Source organism: Lactuca virosa, chromosome 2, assembly GCF_052849685.1.
Source record: "Lactuca virosa cultivar CGN04683 chromosome 2, Lactuca_virosa_CGN04683_v6, whole genome shotgun sequence".
Taxonomy (NCBI): domain Eukaryota; kingdom Viridiplantae; phylum Streptophyta; class Magnoliopsida; order Asterales; family Asteraceae; genus Lactuca; species Lactuca virosa.
Genome location: NC_136427.1, coordinates 158575158 through 158596676, shown reverse-complemented (window position 1 = coordinate 158596676; position 21519 = coordinate 158575158). Strand labels below are relative to the sequence as shown.

Sequence of the window (21519 nt, the reverse complement as noted above, 5' to 3'; positions counted from 1 at the left end):
AAGCATCCCTCCCTGTCGTGCCCTTCTTTTCCACAATGACTACAAGATCCAGTTTGAGGAGTGCTTTTCTCAGGTTTCATCCGGTTCTTTTCATGCTGGTTCTTTTGTTGATCACGCTTCTCTTGGAAAATGGTTTGAAACGCACCAGTCTCATGAACAGGCTTCTTTGAACTAGTGATCATGCGTTGTTGCTCATCTTCAGCAACAAGGTGATAGACGGTACTTAGTTTTGGTGTTGACTGCATAGCCAATATCTGTGTTTTGATGACACTGAATTGGTCATCCAGTCCCATCAAGAACTCGAAGGTTCTCTCTTTTTCTTTAATTTCAGCGAGTTTCTTAGCGAGCCCACATGAACAGCCATCACAAGAACAGCGAGGAGTGGAAAGAATTGACTCCATTTCGTCCCACAGAACACGTAATATGGTGTAATAGGCCGACACAGTTGTTCCTTCCTGTCGGGTGGTATTTAGTGACTGCTTCAATTCATAATCCTTGGGTGCACTCTCCTTTCCAAAGCGTTCTTTTAAGTCTTGCCAAATTTATGTGGCTGTCTTGGCGTACTTCACGCTGTTGCGAATCTCCTTCTCCATGGTGGTGGTCAGCCAACCTTTGATCATGGCATCACAACGCATCCAAAGTAGAAATTTGTCGGAATTCACCTCTGGTTTTCCAAAGGTGTCATCGATGAAGCCGGTTTTGTTCTTTTAAACCAGAAATTCATCATCTCTTGTTCCCAATCGCCATATTTTTTGTCAGTTAGCACATCGTTCACGTGTAACTGCTTTGGGTAGTCAGAAGCGTGTAGATAGAGGGGAGAGTTGTGATCAATTGACTCTCTATCATTCTTGTTCTTGTTACTGTTGGAGGCATCATCGCCGGCCATGAGGGATGATTAGGGTTTTGTTTTGTGTTTCTGGATCTGATCTGATGCTCTGATACCATATTCAAATGCGTACCAGAGGAGCTACTGATTTCATTAAGGTAAAAAGAATTTATACAATACACAGATTACAAGGAAAGAAGAAAGCGCTAAAAATAAGGGCTATACAAGTAAACAATATATACGATTGAGAGAAGATCAAGGGAATGACAGGGGAATGACAGCCGGACTCCAATAACCTCATCCATTGTATTCAGCAGATGTGGTTTTCGGTTTCTCTACATTTCCATCAACAAAGTCTATTTTGTTTTTGGCAAAGAGAAAATTCGACATCTCTTATGCCCGGTCGGCATAGTTTCCATCGGTAAGAACTTCGTTGACATGGGAAAGTCTAAGGGATGCAAGTAATACGGTGATGAGTGATCAATCGTATTACTAGATCCTGGTTTTGGATCACCTCCTTCAACCATGCTTCAGGACGAAACGGAGATGAAAAGATAGAATAGTTAAACCTCGCTCTGATACCATCTTAAAATTATTGGTAAACAGAGAGAATTCTAGATTTTCATTTATCGTGATAATGAAACAATACGGAATCGACCAGATATATAAACTACCCAACAACTAGAAAAAAGAAAAAGATAATAACAACCAAGAAAATAGGGAAGAGATATGGACTAAAAGTAAAACAAATCCTATAAAGTCTAGATTATTAATTTCAGCAGGAAATCCTTTTATCATGAATCTATAATAATAAAAAAAAAGAAAAAAAAGAACGTAAAGTAGTTTCTAACCAAAATAAGAGAAATTAGTACAGGATTTCAAATAAAATCAAAGTACAACAACAAATGTTTTTCAACTTTTATTTATTAAAACAACTACAATCACAGTTTCATAGGGATAACCATGAGTGGTTCAGCCTTTTGCAATGTGATCCCGTACTTTTCTCCCATATCAATATCTTGTGGTCTCGTATCTCCTGCAACTTTCCAGTCAAACTTATGAATTAAAGATGCCAATATTATGTGTAGCATTCTATTAGCAAGATTCAATCCTGGACACATCCTCCTTCCAGCACCAAATGGAATAAGCTCAAAATCTTGGCCTTTATAGTCAATCTTCACGTCCAAAAACCTCTCAGGCATGAACATTTTTGGGTCTGACCATATGTTTGGGTCTCGGCCCATAGCCCAAACGTTACACAAAATTTGTGCATTTTTAGGCACAATGAAACCTTGAATAGCAACGTCATGTATCGCTTGACGAGGGATAAGAAAAGGTGCGGGAGGATGTAGTCTCATAGTTTCTTTTATCACAGCTTGTAAGTAAGTGAGTTGTGAAATATCAGATTCTTGTATGCTTCCATTGTTGTTGTTTTGCATGAGTTTATCGACCTCCAACCTCGTTTTTTTCATTTTCTCTGGGTTACGAATTAGCTCCGACATGGCCCATTCCAACGTGCTTGATGTGGTGTCGGTTCCCGCCATAAATAGTGTCTATATATAAAACAAAACCTTAATCAATGCATGTCCTATTATAGGCAATATGTTTTAAATATAAAAGGTTTTACTTACTAGAAATAAGTGTCTCATATCATTTTCAGTAAAACTGGAATGTTGGTTGATCAGGAAGGCTAAAACATCATTGCTTTTGGTTGAAACGCCATCAGATCTAGTTCTCAACCTGTCATTGATGATCTTATCGAAAATAGCCAACATTTTCTTAGCATAAACATTTTCCGACCATATTAACCCTACCGGATCCAATGAATGAAGTATAGGAAAAAGGTCCGGTAGACCTGGCTTTGCACCAGCTTGCATCGCTTGCAATACTAAGTCTTGGAATTGTTGTGTTGATTTTGGACCATATTCAGCAAGATCAATCGAAAACATAAAGTTGGAAAGGATGTTGAGACTCGTCGTGAAAGCACAAGCACCTACGTTTAAAGCCTTTCCGTCTGTACAACATTGATTAACATGGTTGACCAGTTCTTGTACCTTAGAATATAATATATAAATATGAGAACATAAGTTTCAATGCAGCTTTGTTATTTTATTCTATTTTTAACAATAATAGTATTGATGTATCCAACTTATACCTTCTCCCGTCGTAGTAATTCACTAGCATCTAGTTGTTGAACAGAGAACATATATTCCTTGGTCATTCTTCTCAATTTTCTCCATTGATCTCCGGCCTCCATCCAAACTATAGAGTATTTATGAAAGTCTCCGAGTTGGATAGCCTTAGGAGCTGATCGGTTTAAGAAGGCTACATCATGTGTGTTAAAGAATTCTTTGGTGATATCAGGAGATGAAATAACTATGGTCGTATTGCTTCCGAGCTTCAGTGACATTAAAGGACCATAACGTTTAGATAATATGGCAAGTGATTGGTGGGGTTTGTCACCGAATTCTAAGAGGTTTCCGATGATGGGAAAACCTTTAGGTCCTGGTGGTAACCGCGAATCGCGCCTTCTCCAATTGGTTAAGGCATAGATGATCAATGGGAAAAGACAAGAAAGCACGAAGAAGAGGGTTTGATACTCCATTATTTTACGTGGATGTGGTTTTGTTACGTTCATAGAATCAGTTCATTTATAAGCACTGAAATTACCAAAATGGTCCCTATTCGTTCGCCTAAAAATCTTAAGCATGGTTAATTCTTTGGAAAACTCCCAACTTTGTTCCCAAATTTGACTTCTGTTGCAGTTTTGGCCCCAACATAATGTGAAAAGACTTAAGCTTATATATATATATATATATATATATATATATATATATATATATATATATATATATATATATATATATATAGAAAAGTTCAATAAAGAACCATAATTATTGGTTAGGAACCAAATCTTTTTTTTCAATTTCTAGAGCTTATTCTTTATCGAAAAAAAAAATCTAAAAATATCTAAATTTATATATTAACATTGTAAATGTGAAAAATATTTTTCGGATTCACCGTGTGAATCCGGATTCACATTGTGAATTTTCAAAGATTCACATTGTGAATTTGACGTAAAAAAAAATCGAATTTGATATCATTGGAAAAAGGATAAAAAGTTATGAATTTATGTATTTTTAGTTTTTTTTTTTGATAAAAAATAAGTTTTAAAAGTTGAAAAAAAGATTGGTTCTTTGGTTCCTTGGTTAATTATGGTTCTCTATTGAACCTCACCATATATATATATATATATATATATATATATATATATATATATATATATATATATATATATATAAGTGATTTATATAGGTTTGTGAATTGATTTAAATGTAAATATATATGTAAATATTTTCTTGTAAAGTTAATTTATATATGCAAATAACTAAAATAAAAGAAATATATAAAAAAACTTTGAGAAATAGCCGTTTAATAACTGTCTAATAAGGGTTAATATTCACAATTTTCAATGTTAAACTTGTTTCCTTTTAGAAATTTTTGTTTTATGTTAATTAAAAAGATTAACATAAAACTATTACTTATAATATTTAATATTGTTCTCATTTAAGCGTATTGACGACACTTTTTTAATGGTAGAATTTATTACATATTTGAAATTTATTTTTTGATAAATGAAGTTAGTACGACAATTGAACATGATAGAAGTTGAAATTTTGAAAAAAAGAGGATGAAATTTGAAACATGAACATAGAATAGAGGAGATATACTGAAAATTGCAATTCAAATCAACGATTAATACGGGGAATTTAGAAGAAGTCCATAATTTAAAAGCAGCCAATCTGTGCTTACAACCTGGGTAGGTTTTTAATGATTAATGAATACGGTGATTGAATCTTGAATTATATCCCCATAGTGGACACTTAATTTAATGCTTAACGTATTGACTATCTATATATTAATGTACACCTTAAGGCAGGAAAAATAAAAAGTAAATATCGTAATTTTTTTCAAACATTGGACCAAAGTTTATTAGCTTATGAGTAACGTGATAGGGACTATTCTCGTAATTTTCTCTGATAAGTATATAATAATTTACATGAAGTCTAAGTTCGTAAAACATATAATTTTTCACGTTATTTACATGCTAAGTATTATACTTGGCATGCAAATACAGCGTAATACCTTCAGCTGTTAGTCATCCAAAATATTGAACATTTCCCTGAAAGACTTGTAAAATGTTTTAATCTTATTTCCTATTTATTTTGTCCAACTAACAGACAAGCAAAATATATAAAAGTAAGCGGACAACGTTGTATTTATGTTGACTAACAAATAAATATGACGAAAATAGATTCTGCTTGGCGACTTTTTTTTTTTTTTTTTTTTTTTTTTTTTTTTTTTTTTTTTTTAATGTTATCTTTTATCATTAGAAAACTTTCGAAAAATAACAAGTTTTGTTCGACATTATAAATTTTACGTTGTTAATATACACTATAAGAATAACTGGCAATAGCAGCGATGACCACTTTTAGCAGCGACAAAGAAAAAACACGTTTTTGTCGCCCCTAAAAGTGTGTCGCCGCTAATAACGTCGCTGTTAAAAGCTTATGTTTGCGATGAACGTCATTTCAACCCCAAAAAGGGCTGTTGAGGGTGCATAGGAAATCCAGCGTTTGTTTTCTCTCCGGTTTGTCGCCGCTAAAGGCTTATGCTGGCGATCCGCATCATTTCAATCACATTCGTCGATTTAAGTGTTGATCCGACGATGTAGAAAATCCCGCGTTGTTTTCCCCCCAGTGTGTCACTGCTAATGAGTAGGTGTCACCACTAAAGGCCGTCGACAATAAAATCCTCTTCGTCCTCACTTTCTTTCCCGATCTTCTGTGTTTTCCCTTCTTCTCCCTAGTCACTATCGCCGACTTCATCGGATTTAGACCAAAATCTTTGCAATTTCACCCCTCTTCTCCATTTTCTCCTTTTCTTTTCATTTTGTCTTCTCCCGACTAAATTTCTACCATTGGTGATGGTTGCCGGAATTTTGAGATCACCCCACCGTTCTCGCCGGAGTATACCGCCACCACCATTGTTTTCACCGGAATTTTGATTTTGTGGATGTGTATTTATATGTGTATTTTGTGTTTGTAGATGTGGATATGTATTTGTATGTGCATTTGTATGTATATGTGTATTTTGAATGCATTTAATATATGTGTATTTTGTATGGTTATTATGTATGTGTACGTGTTTTTGTATGTATATTTGTATTTTGTATGTGTATTATGTATGTTTATGTGTATTTGTATGTATACAAATACATATAAATAGCGGCGACATTTTAATGGCGATGGAGAGAGCATTAGCGGCAACGCACCTTTAGCGGCGACGGAAGACAATAGCCGCAACAAATGGAACAATAGCGACGAACCAATTGCAGCGGCCCTTTACCCGCGACGTGTCTAAAAACTCACTTTTAAAAAGGACATTGTCGCTAATAAAATTTTGAAAATTTCAAATTTTTTCCGTATCTTGCGACGACAATTTGCATCTAAAAGATAAGCGGGAAATTTTTACAGGTAATGGCGTTTTTTTTTATACTTTTTGAGATGACATCTTGCAGCTAAAATTTAGGCACGATTTTAAATATTTTAATATATTTGTAGCAAAATTATATTTTTTAGTTAGAAACAAAATTTCATCGCTAAATATAGAATTTACTTTATATATTTTTTTTAATGATCTAAATAGGATATGATGGGCTTTAGTCTCAGATGTCCGAGTTCCATCATTCGTTCTCGAAAAAACCTTTATACCCTTTGTTTTTGCCTCACATGCATCTGTGACCCCTTTTCCGGCATTGGCTCATCTCCGGGGTCCGGCGTCTTCCCCCCTTAAGCGTCTCGTTCACTTTCATTAAGCTCTCTCATCCTTCTTTTTTATATGTATTCTAGATTTGGATTTTTGAAACAACGTTTTCTACTTCTACTTCTCTACTATATTTCCCAAGTATCCATAACCTTTAAATGCCAAATCAACCCCATATGTCCCAAATATCTTCCTGTCTCCGTCGTCCCCTAATTTTATATGCTATTCACACACAATGGTTGATTCTGAAATTAGGGTTGTTGTAAAATTTTATAAACATAATCTTAAGCTTGGGAAATTGTCTCCGAGGTTTTGAATCATTGTTGGCCATTGGTTTTGGGTTTTGAAGCAAAATTTGAACTTGGACTAAAATTTGAAAAAACACTAGAAATTAGTAAGAATTGACAAAAGGTTGTAGATTGTCTTATTTCTCAAAAGTGAAGAACTACAACAACAAAAGAGAAATAGAATTGGAAGTTAATTCTTTTTCTTTTTCAAGAGTATGTATGCATGTATGTGTGAGATTTTTCTTTTATTTTTAACATAGTCAAAACATATTTGACTGGAAACTCATTTGAATATACGCACAAACAGTCTATCGTCTATTATTTAAACTGATATAACCTATGACTTTTTGCAATTACATGTTGGGCACTGTTATAATACTTATTGTTGAGCATTGATGTAGTTAATTAATGTAATTTTCTGGTCACATTTATGAAGTCATGTCTGCTGATCTAGCTCGAGGACATGGTGGAGATTGTGGTGGTGGTGGTGTCCATTCTCGTTGGAATTCAAATAGGATACCTACATCTTGCGAGACTTGTAAGCTGCTATTTTAATTCCATCTTTTTATATTCTCAATATCTTGTTATTTCTAATATCTATATTATTGTTGCAAAATAGAAAAATAAACGAGGTCCATCAAAAGGAAAGAATCTAGAGGCGGTTTGGAAAGCCAATGGTAACAGGCCTTTACCAGTACTATTTGACAAATCTTTTGAGGATACATATTATGGTCTTGGAGAAAATGAGGAAAAGATGAATACTTTACAGGGACAGTTGGTTGCAGAAAAAAAAAATACAGTCTCAGCGTGCAACATTATGTTCTGCTGATGGATTCGCGGTAAATGAAGGTGCTATCTTTCGTAAGGTGTTTGGTGATCGCCGTGCTCACAAAATTGGACTTGGACAGAAGTTAAAATGCTCGTTGGGTTTGCCATGTTCCTCAAACACTTCGACACCATCTTCTTATGAGACAAAGAAACATATGATACAAGGCACACAAGAAGCTTCAGATCGTCATCACGAAGAAAAAAATAGGAAAAGGTATCAAGATTTAATTAATGCACTTTTACTTGTGATTCCTAATGCAAATCTTGCAAATTTCCCACCATTTGTGACCACACCAACACCTCAGTTTGACTACAATGCTTTTATGGCTACAACAAGTCAAATATCATCACAACAATCTGATGATGGTGGTGATGAGAAAAATCTGAGTGAAAATGCTTTGAGCCGCAAGATGGCTAGTTCCGCTATTGGGGGCCTATGTGTGAGGATTTCAATTGATTCTTCATTTTTGAATTTGATTAGGGAGGCTCAGGCCGAGGGAGTCAAGAAGGAAAATTGGAAGCAGGAGAGACTTAAGGGTGAGATTGATAGGTTTGATACCGACAGTCGTGGATTATTGACCCGATATGGATGGGTTTGGGTGCCAGATTTTGGTGGGGTCAGGAAGGCTATGCTAGAGGAGGCACACAAGTACTAGTTTTCGATACACCCTGGAGCCACCAAGATGTATCGGGATTTCATGCTTAGTTATTCGTGGTCGTGCATGAAGAGAGGGATAACTTGGTATATCGAGAGGTGCTTAACCTTTCGGATGATCAAGGTTGGGCACTAGAGGCCGCATGGAAAGTTGCAGAAATTGGTGGTTCCTATGTGGAAAAGGGAACATATTATTATGGATTTAATCACCAAGTTACCTCGGACGGCTAAGGGGCATGACCCAATTTTGGTGATAGCGGATCGATTGACCAAGAGTGCCCATTTTTTAGCTATCCGGGAGAACTCATCGGTCGAGAAATTTGCCGATTTATATGTGAGCGAGATTGTTTCTCGACATGTTATTCCAGTCTCCATTGTATCAGATCGAGATGTTAGGTTCACATCTCGTTTCTGGTAGAAGTTCCATGAGGAACAGGGTACGAGGTTGCGTCCCAGCATTACTTATCATCTGCAGACGAACATCAGAGTGAGCGAATCATCCAGACACTTGAGGACATGTTGAGAGCTTGTTTCATTAATTTTGGTGGGAGTTGGGACTCCTACCTTCCCTTAGCTGAGTTTTTGTACAACAACAGCTACCACTCTAGTATCAGTGCTCCGCCTTTCGAGCTCCACTATGGGAGGAAGTGTCGCACCCCAGTGTGTTGGGGAGAGGTTGCTTATAAAGTCATGGGAAGGAATGAGGTAGTCCTTCAGAAGACATAGCTCATCTAACAGATTAGTCAGAGACTTCAAACAACTCAGAATCGGTAGAAGAGTTACGCCGACAAGCGTCGATCCGAATTGGAGCTCCAAGTCGGGGACATGCTCTTACTGAAGGTATCACCTTGGAAGGGTGTAATATGGTTCCGGAAGAGGGGAAAGTTGGGGCCCCAATATATTATGCCATTTTGTGTGATAGCTAGGGTTATCAAGGTAGCGTATAGATTGGATTTTCCTGGGGACTTTACCCAGATCCACAACACCTTCCATGTGTCTCAGCTTCGGAAGTGTATGGTTGATGGTTCAGCGGTGGTTCCTTTGGATGATGTTCAAGTTATTGATCGCCTGAATTACATTGTGATGCCAGTGACGATCTTTGATTGGAAAACGAAGGCACTGCACAACAAGGCGGTGAATTTGGTCAAGATGCAGTGGCGTCATCGGAAGGGTTCTGAATGGACATGGGAACCCGAGTATGAGATGCGAGAGCATTACCCGGACTTGTTCAAAGCAGCGGACTTCGAGGATGAAGTCTAGTTCAAGGAGGGGAGAATTGTAAAATTCTGATGATGAGGTATTTTCAATTTTAACCCTAAGTATGAAGATTAATTGAATTTTAGCCCTTGTGCATGAAAAATGTTGCAAAATGGCCCATAGTGGCATTTTTCTAAATTTAGGGACGAGCTCACATACGCTGGGCGTACATGCCTGATCAATAAACCCTAATTTTTAGATTTTGGACCCTATATATGTTGGATTAGGTGTCTAAGCCCAAAACTATTTTCGTATGTACTTGACCCGATTGCGAGCATGTTCCTTTTGGGTTGCCTTCACCAAAGCAACTTGATAGGATGATTTGTGGAGAAAGAGATTAATTATGATTTATTAATATATTATATGAATAATATATTAAAGGATAAATCATATTGTTTAATTAATATTAGTCAAGAATTAATAAGAATTAATTTTGTGGCTAAAAGAAATTAATTAAATAAAGGGGACTAGAACTGTCAATCGTGTGATAGTTGAATATTAGGCTAATGGACTCCATATAAGTTGGAGTGGACGAAATCTAAGGGGAAACCCATTAGAATTCGTCCAATGCCTCTAAGGAGGGAGTCCATGGGCTGCTTAGAGCCTAAGCAGTCAGATTAGGGTTTCCTAGTTTAAAACCCTAATAGCCTCACTATATAAGGAACCCCTAAGGCCCCAAAAACGGGTGGAAGTAATCCCTAAGGGTTCTTGGACGTTTTTTGGTGCCTCCTTCTCTTCTCCTAAGTCATCCTCTTGCTCTTGGTTTTTGTGAGCCATTAGAGGTGTGACACTTGTGACACTAAGCTTTCAGAAGTCAATTACAAGGAGGAATTGATACTGTTATTGCTACATAACAATCAAGGTAGGATCTAAACCCAAAAATGTTTCTCATTAATAAAATCCGAATTTTATCAATATTTGGTGATTATCCTTACCAAAATAGAAGATAATTGTCAAAATTAAGATAATTACTTGTTTTATAAGATAAATATGAATTATTTGTAATTTTGTTTTGAATTATCTTGCAAGAAATTGAATTAGATCATATTTAGATAATCACCAATTAATTGTTTAATTGCTATTATTTGTAACTTGATCTAGAATGTTATTGATAATGTTTTGAAAAGTTTCAAAACTTAGATAATCACCAATTAATTGTTTAATTGATATTATTTGTAACTTGATCTAGAATGTTATTGATAATGTTTTGAAAAGTTTTAAAACTTGCCCTCAAGTTTTGGAATTTAAATTTTTTATTAAAAAGTTTAATTTCGGAATATTTAAATTCTAAACCCCTAATGTTTTGAAAAGTTTCAAAACTTGCCCTCAAGTTTTGGAATTTAAAATTTTGATTAAAAGTTTAATTTTAAAATATTAAATTCTAAAACCCTAGTTTTTTGAAAAGTTCAAATTACACCCTTATGGTTTTATTAAGTTAATTAAGTGTATAATTAAAAAAGAGTTAATAAATCCATAATAATTTGGTTTACATTTAATTAAATTAAAAGTGTAATTTATTAAATTAGACCACATAGTATTTTAAAAGTGTAAAATACACCTTATACTATATAACATTTAAAAGTTTAACATATTATATATGTATGAGTAAAGAGTCGGTCTTACCGTTAGTAGGCCTCATTCACGAAGCTGGTCTCTAAGGAGTGTTTAAGGAAATTGCCTATAAAATGACGATTGAATGAGTATCCACTCTTACCCACCGCACTCTTGACTAGTGGAGGGTCGTTAGCCGAACGGGTAGGATTGGACACACCTTTCCATTATAAGTATAATGAAATACGAAGTAACTAAACGCTTTTATAAATTCCCAAATCTTAGTTACTTTAGGAAAAGTGAATTTGATGCAATTCCATGGAATTACACTTTGTTCCCTTGCCGAGACAGTTAGTGGAGCGTATGTGGTTAACCGGCACACTAAGTTGGGATTGGCATTGGTAGCAAAGGGTGACTCGATGTTTTTCATAGATCGACGGAGCGTGTGTGGTTAACCGGCACGTCGATTAGGTGACTGTAACATTGAGGGCACCTCGTACATTCGTCTGGTTATTCACACCTTATTTGTGATCCTCGGCATCTCAGTCACAAATGAAGGGCATAATCGAGATTACACATGCCATTGAAAAGTTCAATGAATCTCAAAAGATCTAGGAGTTTCAATTCATTTAAAACTTAAACCTTCAATTTTCGTTTTTCATGGTGGAAATTGGTAAATCGTCATTTACCTACCTTCAAATGTTCTGCAATTTGGATTACGGCATCCCTCTTCCAAGTTATAGAATATTGTGTTGGGTCCTAGCCTTAATATCTCATTTTGGTGTTTTATTAAGGACTCAATCAACTAACTTGAATTTCTCCCGTTTTGTAGATGTCAAAGTCTGACAAATATCGTCTTCCCGAATCCTTAGGAAAAAGTTTTTCACATGAAGATGATGTTCCACGATTGGATTGTGGAAATGGAAATCATTCTTCACTTCCTCCACCTCCTCTAATAATTCTCCCTGACCCACGTGTTCGAAGACTTGAAAAGTTCAAGGTCACTCGACGAAAAGACACGAAGATGGAAAGTCGGTATGCGCTATGAAGTTGCATATTGATAGATTAGGAATGTTGGGCGTCAATGTCTCAGAGAAGTTGGGTGTTGACTTGGTTCTTCACTCACTTCCCGATTCATATGGTAAGTTCGTTAGAGAGTACTATATGATAGAACACGACGTGACCCTCATTGATTTGACTTATTTGCTTATTGTTGTTGAATCAACAATGATTTGGCGCACCGGTCGAGCAAATTTGTCTGGTAAATCAATGTCCCAACCTTCTATGGGCAATGGCAACATTGGAAGTCCAGAAAAGTTTTCTCTACGGAAGAGAAAGGCTGAGTCTGAGATAGTCTCGTGTACCATTCCAGAAGAATCCATATGTTTCTACTTCCAAAAGAAGGGGCATTGGTTACGAAGCTGTCCTGACTACCTGAGAGATCTAAGAGATGGGAGAGTCAAGATGTATGAATCTACTTCAGGTAAAGTAATCCACCATGTAACTCTACTATGTTCCTTTTTAGATTCTTAATACATGATGTGATAAGATTGCATTTGGTGTTTTGTAGCATCGAAGAAAAGAAAGGAAGCCTAAAAGAAAGAAGTAAGCTGAATCTGGTTATGAAGAAATGGATTTCGATCGCATGGTTCAAAGATCAGATTTTTTAGCTGCTACTTTAGAGTTAGGACAGATTGCTAAATAATACTTACATAGTTTTCATGTGTAATTGCATTGTAAGGACAAGATTTTTCCGCAATAAAATAAATTTCGATTTTATCTTATTTATGTTTCCTTGCGATGGATTTTATGAAAATTGGTGTTTGAATGTTTCTATTGTTAGCAATATTGTGAATGGATTTGATTCTTAGTTATGTTATTTGTGGTAATGTCATAAATTTACCAAATAAGGAAACATTCTCATTGCCCAAGTTTCAATTAGACAGAAACTTGGAATCATGCAACTGGTATTGTAGGATGAATGAGAAACTTCGTATTTGGGAAATTAAGATTGATTCCTTGTTCACATAAGTATGTGTGTCAAGTGAAGGACTAGGAGATCTGGTACACAATGTTGTGCACTGGTTAAGTCCACCACAAAGAACGATAAAATGTTCATCATGATTTGCTAAAAGATTAGTATATGTGATTATACTTAAAAGATTAAGTATGATTCTGAATCATTAGAAAAGGTTCCATTGAATAGCAGAACGAATAAGAAGAATAAATTAGGCAGAAAGATAAAATTTTCTCCAATCTGAAAAGATGGGAGAGTACTTAAGTATTTATTTTATGATCAACTTAGTAACTTGAAACTGTATCACAATTGATCCTCTGAGGACACCTTAGTACACTATTATGGCTAAGAAGAGGAATTGGAAATTGTTGAAATGGTTAAATCAATAGGTGAATCATAATTTGTTCCAAAATCAAGTTTTAGATTCATACTCCAAAATTATGATTTGAGTGACATCGTCTTAAGAAATTTTTTACACGCTCATCAAATGTGAAGTAGGAAAATGTTTTCTTGCTCTTGCACGTTTGAAATTGGTAAGTTATGATGTCTTGGATAAGACAAAGACCAACTAAGACGAATTGTGTGTAGTATTTGTCTTGATAAGAATCCGCACTAACTCTTGAATATTTGTTTCTCAATAAATGTTTCTTGACAAGAGAATCTTATATGTCAAGAGGTCAGTGGGAGTCTAAATGATCTTGAAATGGTTCAAGAACTAATCGAGAGTAAACTTATTAAACACTAGCACATGTCTCGAGGTTTGTAACCTATCGTGTTGGCATAATTTTTGTTTCTGTGCCATTCTAGTTTAAGTCAACTATGCATATGAGTTCTATGAGTTCTCAATTGATTGCATAGAGGCAAGGCATCTTGATCAATGGAAAGCACATTGATAGGTAGGGGTGAGCTGTTCAAAGACTTGGAAGCAATGGTGGGACCCTTGATGGCAAGACATTAAGAATGAACAAGTTTTGTCCATAAGAGTTTGGATTTGTCACAAACATTATCTTATGATTATGGTTATGAAAAATTCACATGTATAAGAACACATACACCATAAAATCAAAGTGTCATAAGGTTTCTCTCATTCATGAAAATGATTGTGAGGAAACGTTTTCACTAGGAAGATTTTAATGAGATAGAGACTATGTAAATTGCATTCTGAAATTCGATTATGACTAAGACATCCCTCTTCATAGTTCGAATTGTGAGATTTGGCAATTAGTTTGAACATTCGAGACTTATTTCTATAAGTTCTAGAATTGTTTAGACACACATGTGAGCTATCAAAGGAAAGGTGTATGAGTTGTTTTCTATAATATTAGATAAAATACTGTCAAAGCGTATCATATTAGAAATATCATCTTTGGAAATCAATAAGTATAATTTTCTAGAAGTTTAGCAGATTTTTGAATACATGTTAAAGCTAGTGGGAGCTTAAGTGTTATGCTGATAAGGATATAATCATCATGTTAGTGGGAGCCTGATTATTATTTTAAGTATTGCAAGTTAGCAATATTAATTATAGAAAACAAAAAGTTTCACTTTGCAAAGTTGCAGGGGTTGAAAGTTGTTTTGCTATAATTAAGGGAGAGAATATTATACTTTGTTTCGAAATCTAAAAGCTTAGATTGAGAAATTTTAATAAAATTTAGTCAATGATATATTAATTGCATTCTCAAAATTCGATTATAATTACGACATCCCTCTTCATAGTTCGAATTGTGAGAATGTGACAAAGAGAAATATTATGGAAAATGGCTGATGAAGTATCATGCTTTTATGTAATACATTATGAATCGTGTCCCATACGCTTCTGGTATAGGATCGATTGCATATGCTATAATATTTGACCATTCTAAAATTTTCCAATGCCCAGGGCATTAAGAGGGAAAAGGGACTAGAATTGGTTTGACTAAAATAAATTGAACAACTGTCAACGAAAATCTAAGGTTTGCTAAGGATTGGTACTTGTGAGCAGTTGGAAGAATAGTAATGAATGGACCATATCGAAATTATTATGAATAGATAAAAATCTATTCACAATGAGTTGTTATATGGAAAATATGGAAATGTTTTCATATTGGGAGTTGGATATTGAGAATCCATGTCTAGATTAGAAACTTTTATGCAAGAAGGATGTTCAAAGGAATGTACTTTGAATGTGAGACTTTATATCTATGGAATTGCCTTGTAGCAATCTCCAATAGAGAACTTTGTAATTTCATTGGCAAAGTCTTGGTGATTTTTGTGAAATAAGATTACAAAATGATCAATGTTAGAATCTAACATACTCTAGTAGTGGCGAGAATTTTGTATTCTTACACTAACGATAAGGATTAGGGATTGTGAAATGAGCATCATTAGAAATGTTTTCAGTTGATTTGTTTCACAAAGCAAGGACCATAGGTAAACATAGTGTTCATGATTGGTGCATGGGACAACTGTTGTTATAATTCAAGTTATAAGTTGATTATCCGAAACATTATACAATGAATAATGTGTAATCAATATGGTGACTAAATAAAAGGAGTTTTATTTATACTCAAAAGTTTGAGGCCATATTAGATTCAATTATTATCGTGTTTCACTTTGCATGTTTTGACTTCCCGAATAATAAGATTATTCAAACCATCCACAGTCGCTCGTACTTTGGAAGTAAGTATGAAAGAAGACTGTTGTGAATTGGCTTGTAGAATGTCTAAAGCGTATTAGACATAGCAAAAGTTTGCTACAACGTTCATGAGTGCTTAGGAATTAAGATTTGAGCATTGGATTAAACCCACGCTGACTTGGATCGCTTCATGGATTTTATCACGAGTGATTGGTGAGACGATAATCTCTTATATTCTTGAAACCGAGACGTGTGAGTTGTATTCTACAAGTTGATTGCACATTGATAATATGTAAACGTACCAGTAACTTGGTGTTACAAAACATATTGTTGTGTGTGATTTGATGAGTAGGTACAGGCGAGTATTCAGTCGAAGTTTATCTGTTCCTTTTACCCAATGTGGGATAAAAGCGATATATGTGGGCCCCTCGATGATTTAGTGATGACACCCTAAGCGTTTGGCCAAGCCGGGACTAAGTTGATGTGTTTAATTGTGGTCTGTTGTCATTCGTTATAAATCAGAAATTGGGAAACAACACATGAACAGGGAGTATGATTAAAATCCATGTATCAGTTCATACGATATCTAAAACGGATGAATATTTGATCCCTTATCTAAAGGACGCGTATCTGATAAGATCAGAGTTCGACAGCGGCTTTTGAAAGCTACGATTGCTGATCAGGTTCTGAAGTCGTATCTGTAAAATAGTTATTAGACTTATCCAAGTGAGAGACTGTTGGATTAGGTGTCTAAGCCCAACACTATTTTGGTATGTACTTGACCCGATTGCGAGCATGGTCCTTTTGAGTTGCCTTCACCAAAGCAACTTGACAGGAAGATTTGTGGAGAAAGAGATTAATTATGATTTATTAGTATATTATCTGAATAATATATTAAAGGAGAAATCATATTGTTTAAGTAATATTAGTCAAGAATTAATAAGAATTAATTTTGTGGCTAAAAGACATTAATTAAATAAAGGGGACTAGAACTGTCAATCATGTGATAGTTGAATATTGGGCTAATGGACTCCATATAAGTTGGAGTGGACGAAATCTAAGGGGAAACCCATTAGAATTCCTCCAAGGCCTTTAAGGAGGGAGTCAATGGGCTGCTTAGAGCCTAAGCAGTCAGATTAGGGTTTCCTAGTTCAAAACCCTAATATCCTCACTATATAAGGAACCCCTAAGGCCCCAAAAACGGGTGGAAGTAATCCCTAAGGGTTCTTGGACGTTTTTTGGTGCCTCCTTCTCTTCTCCTAAGTCATCCTCTTGCTCTTGGTTTTTGTGAGTCATTAGAGGTGTGACACTTGTGACACTAAGCTTTCAGAAGTCAATTACAAGGAGGAATTGATATTGTTATTGCTACATAACAATCAAGGTAGGATCTAAACCCAAATTCATATATTAATTTGATTATTGTATGCTAGATCTAGGGTTTATGGCTTTGGATGATTATTGCATGTTCATTAGAGAAACTAGATCCAAAGCTTTAGGGTTTGCATGTACACCATAGGAATGATGTAGTGCTCAAACCGATAAATATAAACATCATTAACTCTCCAATGCTCACTCCCATACCAGCCTTCAACTCTCATTTCATCCATTGCAACCTTAATCTATTGTGTGTGTTCCTTTGATCTTGAAAGTGTCTGTTTGTGGTGCCTTTGAAGTAAGGAGAAGAGAGAAGCACCAACTTTGAAGTTCAAGACCATATATGTCAAGGAACACCTCACCTCCAAGCTTTATTTTGATGAATAAAGTTTTGAACTTGGTGATCATATCACTAGATCTTGTTTATGTTAAAAGTTTATGCTTGTTAGCTCCATATTCTTCGTTCTTTTGAGTATAAGCTACCGTAGACCAAAATAGTTGTCCTTCTGGACATTTTAGGGTAGTTTGATTGATAAAAATGTGATATTGGACCTTCCTTTCACTCTATGAAAGAGTTGATGCATCTTAATGGGTTAAAAAGTTGGGGTTTTGACTCTTTGGAATTTGCTAGCCATGTAACACCATAAAATGGAAACTTTATGGTGAAGGACGTTAGTTTAGGGTCAGATCTAAGAAATGAACAAAAAATCATAAAGGAATAAGCTCTTAAAAAAAGGATTAATGGAAGGCCTCATACTTTGGGTGTACAGATTGGTATGCTGAGCATACTAGGTAAACCTCACGATTTTGGTCAATGGATGAGTAAGCCCCGCGTTTAGGCTGAGTACGCCCAACGTACTTATCTGCATTGACCAAAGTTTGACTTTTGACTTTTTAACTTTCACCAAGTTTGACCTAAGGGTATTTTAGGTAATTTGAGTAGCATTTGAGATTGGTCATTATTTCATGTTTAAGTGACCAGTTGAGCTGTCATTCGGAGCTGTGTTCTGTTAGAGATCTTTTCAGAATTAGAAGTGAGTTTTCCTCAATGCATTTCCGGGTCTAAGGCACCAAGGTCGGCCCATTGGTTTGATATCCTATTTCATACTATTATTGATATGTTGAGCGCGCGATATACCTGTATGACAATATGATACCTAATAATAGGTGTTAGACTGGTAGACCCGTAGGACTACCTGTGATTTTTGGCTGTATAATTATTTGTTAGCTGAGTATACTTGTTGTCTATTATATGTCGACATGTTATGTGGGTTGAGACTATTGCTTTTTGTTTTCACTCAACAGACCAGGGCATTCCAACCGGGAGGTTGTGGGCCGGGACATTCCAACCGGGAGGTTGTAGGCCGGGGTAATCCAACCGGGAAGTTGTGGACCCAGTATGTAGTATGTAGGGAAATCCAACCGGGAGGTTGTGGACTCAACATGCTAATTTATGTATATTATATGTTGTGTGGTAGTACTTTACGGTAACTCACTAAGCTTTGTCTGACAGTTTTAGTTTACTGTGTCAGGTACTTCAGAGGATCGTGGGAAAGAGAATGTCTCATCGTGTACATCTTCCTATTTTTCATGATATTGATTTTTGCGACAGTCTGATATGACTCTACTTTTGAAACAATGATATTTTTTGTAAACAATTTTGGAGATTGGTTGTTTTTGAAAATTTTGAATTTCTATGATTTTTTTTGGAGTGTTACAACTACAAGAACTAAAACTAATTAACTTAATTTTTGTTCCGTTAATTTTTCCTTCAAGCATTTTGTACCATATAATTTCCCTTTCAAACCTTCCTCAGGTTTCTTGTACTATTCATTTCCCCCCTCAAATCTCCCTCTAATTTTTTTTGCAATATTCATTTCCTTTCAAATCTCCCTCCAATTTCTTGAAATATTTGTTTGCCGAACATAATTTCTCTTCGTTTTCCTTGATTCCTTATAATACTTTACTGGTAGTTGTAAGCTTGCTTGGAATTGAAAACATTTGGTTTGGTCCTTCAAATTTTTGTTGTTTATAAGTTATGGGAACGAGCTATAGGTGTTTCTACAACTTGGAAACAACTTTGTGGTGTTTAAAAATTTTAATTGTTTATGCCTGATGGCATTGTACTACTGAGTATGTCAATTGAGTTTATATTTAGTTGTTTTATTGTAAATAACATACTATGGAAGTTTTGGATATCCTAACTACTATTGAATAAAATAATAATTAAAGAGTTTGTTGGAAAACCAAGAACGTGAGTTTTAATGGATTTGAAAATAAACATATTGATATAAAAAACTAGGTGTTAAATGTGTTATAACTTAAAAATATTTTTTTAGGTGAGGATATTCGAAGGCATAAAGTGTAGATTTTGAAAAATGGATCTTTAACCATCTCATAAATCGCTCATTGTACTTATAAAATACGGTTGCATTAGAAAAATCAGGTTATATAAATATGTGGCTAAAAGAACCGCTTATGTCAATGGAATGTGGGTTCTTTAATTGTAGCATATAACTGGTTTCTTCAATTAAAATCGGGTCAGATTACATTCTCCTTTATAAAACCCAACTTTTACAAAATATAACCCATTTTTTTTAAAAAAATGGGTCCTACATGGTGGGTTCCATGTGCCTTTTTGTAGTAGTGACCTAGCTTAGCAGTTTGTGTTTTATATCACAGCGTAGGTGTCATAACCTTAATGGTTATCTTTTAACCGACTCCTTTATTGGTTTATTATATATAGGGATGTTAGTTAGTTGTGAGAGTAAGTCTTTTTCTCTTTCTTACATTCCTCATTGCAATTGAGCTTCTTACTCTCGTGGAAATACAAAATGAATTACATACTTTCTTGTGCTCATATTACATTCATACTTGTTAATCATGATTTCATAGTTAATAAAAGTAGATAATCGATCCTATAGTTTGAAACTGGATGGTTTGTTGCAGAACATGTAAAAGCCTATAGGGATTGTCCCTGATGGAAGCTAAAGTAAAAGGGTTATGCAGGGTGGAATATGATGAGTATATAATAAAAGACGTATCATGGATATGGATCGGTTTTTTTGGCAAATTCATTTGTGAGATGTCTTTTTCCGATATAATCATCGGTCAATCTTTACCATTTGTTTTTATGCTGAAAGAGTTAATAAATATTGGTTTCAAACTTAAACATTAATTTATAAGAGTTTAGGGTAAGGTATGTATTTCTGTACATGTGTAGGGGTATGTTGTGAAAGTTGAGTGCAGGTGTAGTCGGGTTTATGCGCGGGTTGACACGCGGGTTGTGGGTTGTATCCATAATGTGAGTGACCCGGGTATATGGCTGGATGTTGGATCGTTTGTCTCATTTCTATCAAGATATTTTCAGAACTCTCTTGTTTTCTCTCATCTTCAATCTAGGGTTTGTTCATATTCTAGGGTTTGTTCATATTCTAGAGTTTGTTCATATTCTGTATATTGATTTAAAATAGATTACATATGAGAGTGAGTGTTTATGTAGTAAGGTTTCAGTTGTAATCTGTTGATGTACAAATCATCTGTTTCATAGTGAATGAAATGATGATGTTGGGAAGTTGTTGAGTTGTTTGAATTCTTTAGATGGTATCAGAGCTTTAGGCTCCGTTTTTGTTCTTGCAACACTCGGTGAGGTTGTTCGTCTCTCGATCGTTGAGGTATTTTCTGATTCACTCTTTATGTGATTCGTTTGAATCTATTTTGATCGATCTAAGTGTTCTTCTGAACTCTTATATCGTTGTGTCATAAACTGTGACTTGTTGATCATTCGATCTGATTTAGGGTTTTCTCCTGTGAATTAAATCAGATACATGTTCTGTTGTTTCTTTTCTAGATCCGCTACTGCGAGACTTGTTTATGTTATTGCAGGTCTCTACTGTGGTGAATCTTGTGGTTTATGATTGATGTGCTTCGTGTGGCTTATCATCGGTCGACAAACTAATCGATTAATCTCCTAGTCTGAAATAACGTTTTAGGGGTCGAATTTTATCACCGATAAACCCTAGTAGGGAACGGACAAAGAGAGTCGATCCCCTCTTGCCTTGTCTCAAAGCCTTGTGAGGAGTTTCTTGTTCCTTTATTTTTATTACTATATCTGTTCTGGGAGATCCTAGTATCTTGTGTACACTAGTTGTTGTTCTTGTTGTTTTTTTATCCTGTTTCTATTTTCCTTTTGTACTGACTGTCTTGGGCCCCGACATACGTGGTGACCATCTGGACTTAAGATCAGTACATAAGTTAGTTCTTGTTTTTTTGTGTGTATTCTCT

At 35.3% G+C, this 21519-nt stretch overlaps 1 protein-coding gene across 1 annotated transcript; it reads right to left on the bottom strand.

Moving 5' to 3' along the window:
* Nucleotides 1-1590: 1590 nt before the first annotated feature.
* LOC145156577 (cytochrome P450 76T24-like) lies at nucleotides 1591-3432 on the bottom strand. The gene is made up of 3 exons (XM_079075882.1): nucleotides 2982-3432; nucleotides 2458-2880; nucleotides 1591-2379 (listed from the first exon to the last, which is right to left on the bottom strand). Exons 1-3 carry the CDS (start codon nucleotides 3429-3431, stop codon nucleotides 1768-1770), a joined length of 1485 nt encoding a protein of 494 aa, XP_078932008.1. The 5' UTR covers nucleotide 3432; the 3' UTR covers nucleotides 1591-1767.
* Between the last annotated feature and the right edge of the window lie 18087 nt (nucleotides 3433-21519).

Coding starts and splice junctions, on each gene's coding strand:
- LOC145156577 (XM_079075882.1), bottom strand. CDS start 3,431: ATGGAGTATCAAACCCTCTTCTTCGTGCTTTCTTGTCTTTTCCCATTG. Junction 2,881..2,981: donor AATTACTACGACGGGAGAAG/GTATAAGTTGGA, acceptor TTATATTCTAAG/GTACAAGAACTGGTCAACCA. Junction 2,380..2,457: donor ATATGAGACACTTATTTCTA/GTAAGTAAAACC, acceptor TTTTATATATAG/ACACTATTTATGGCGGGAAC.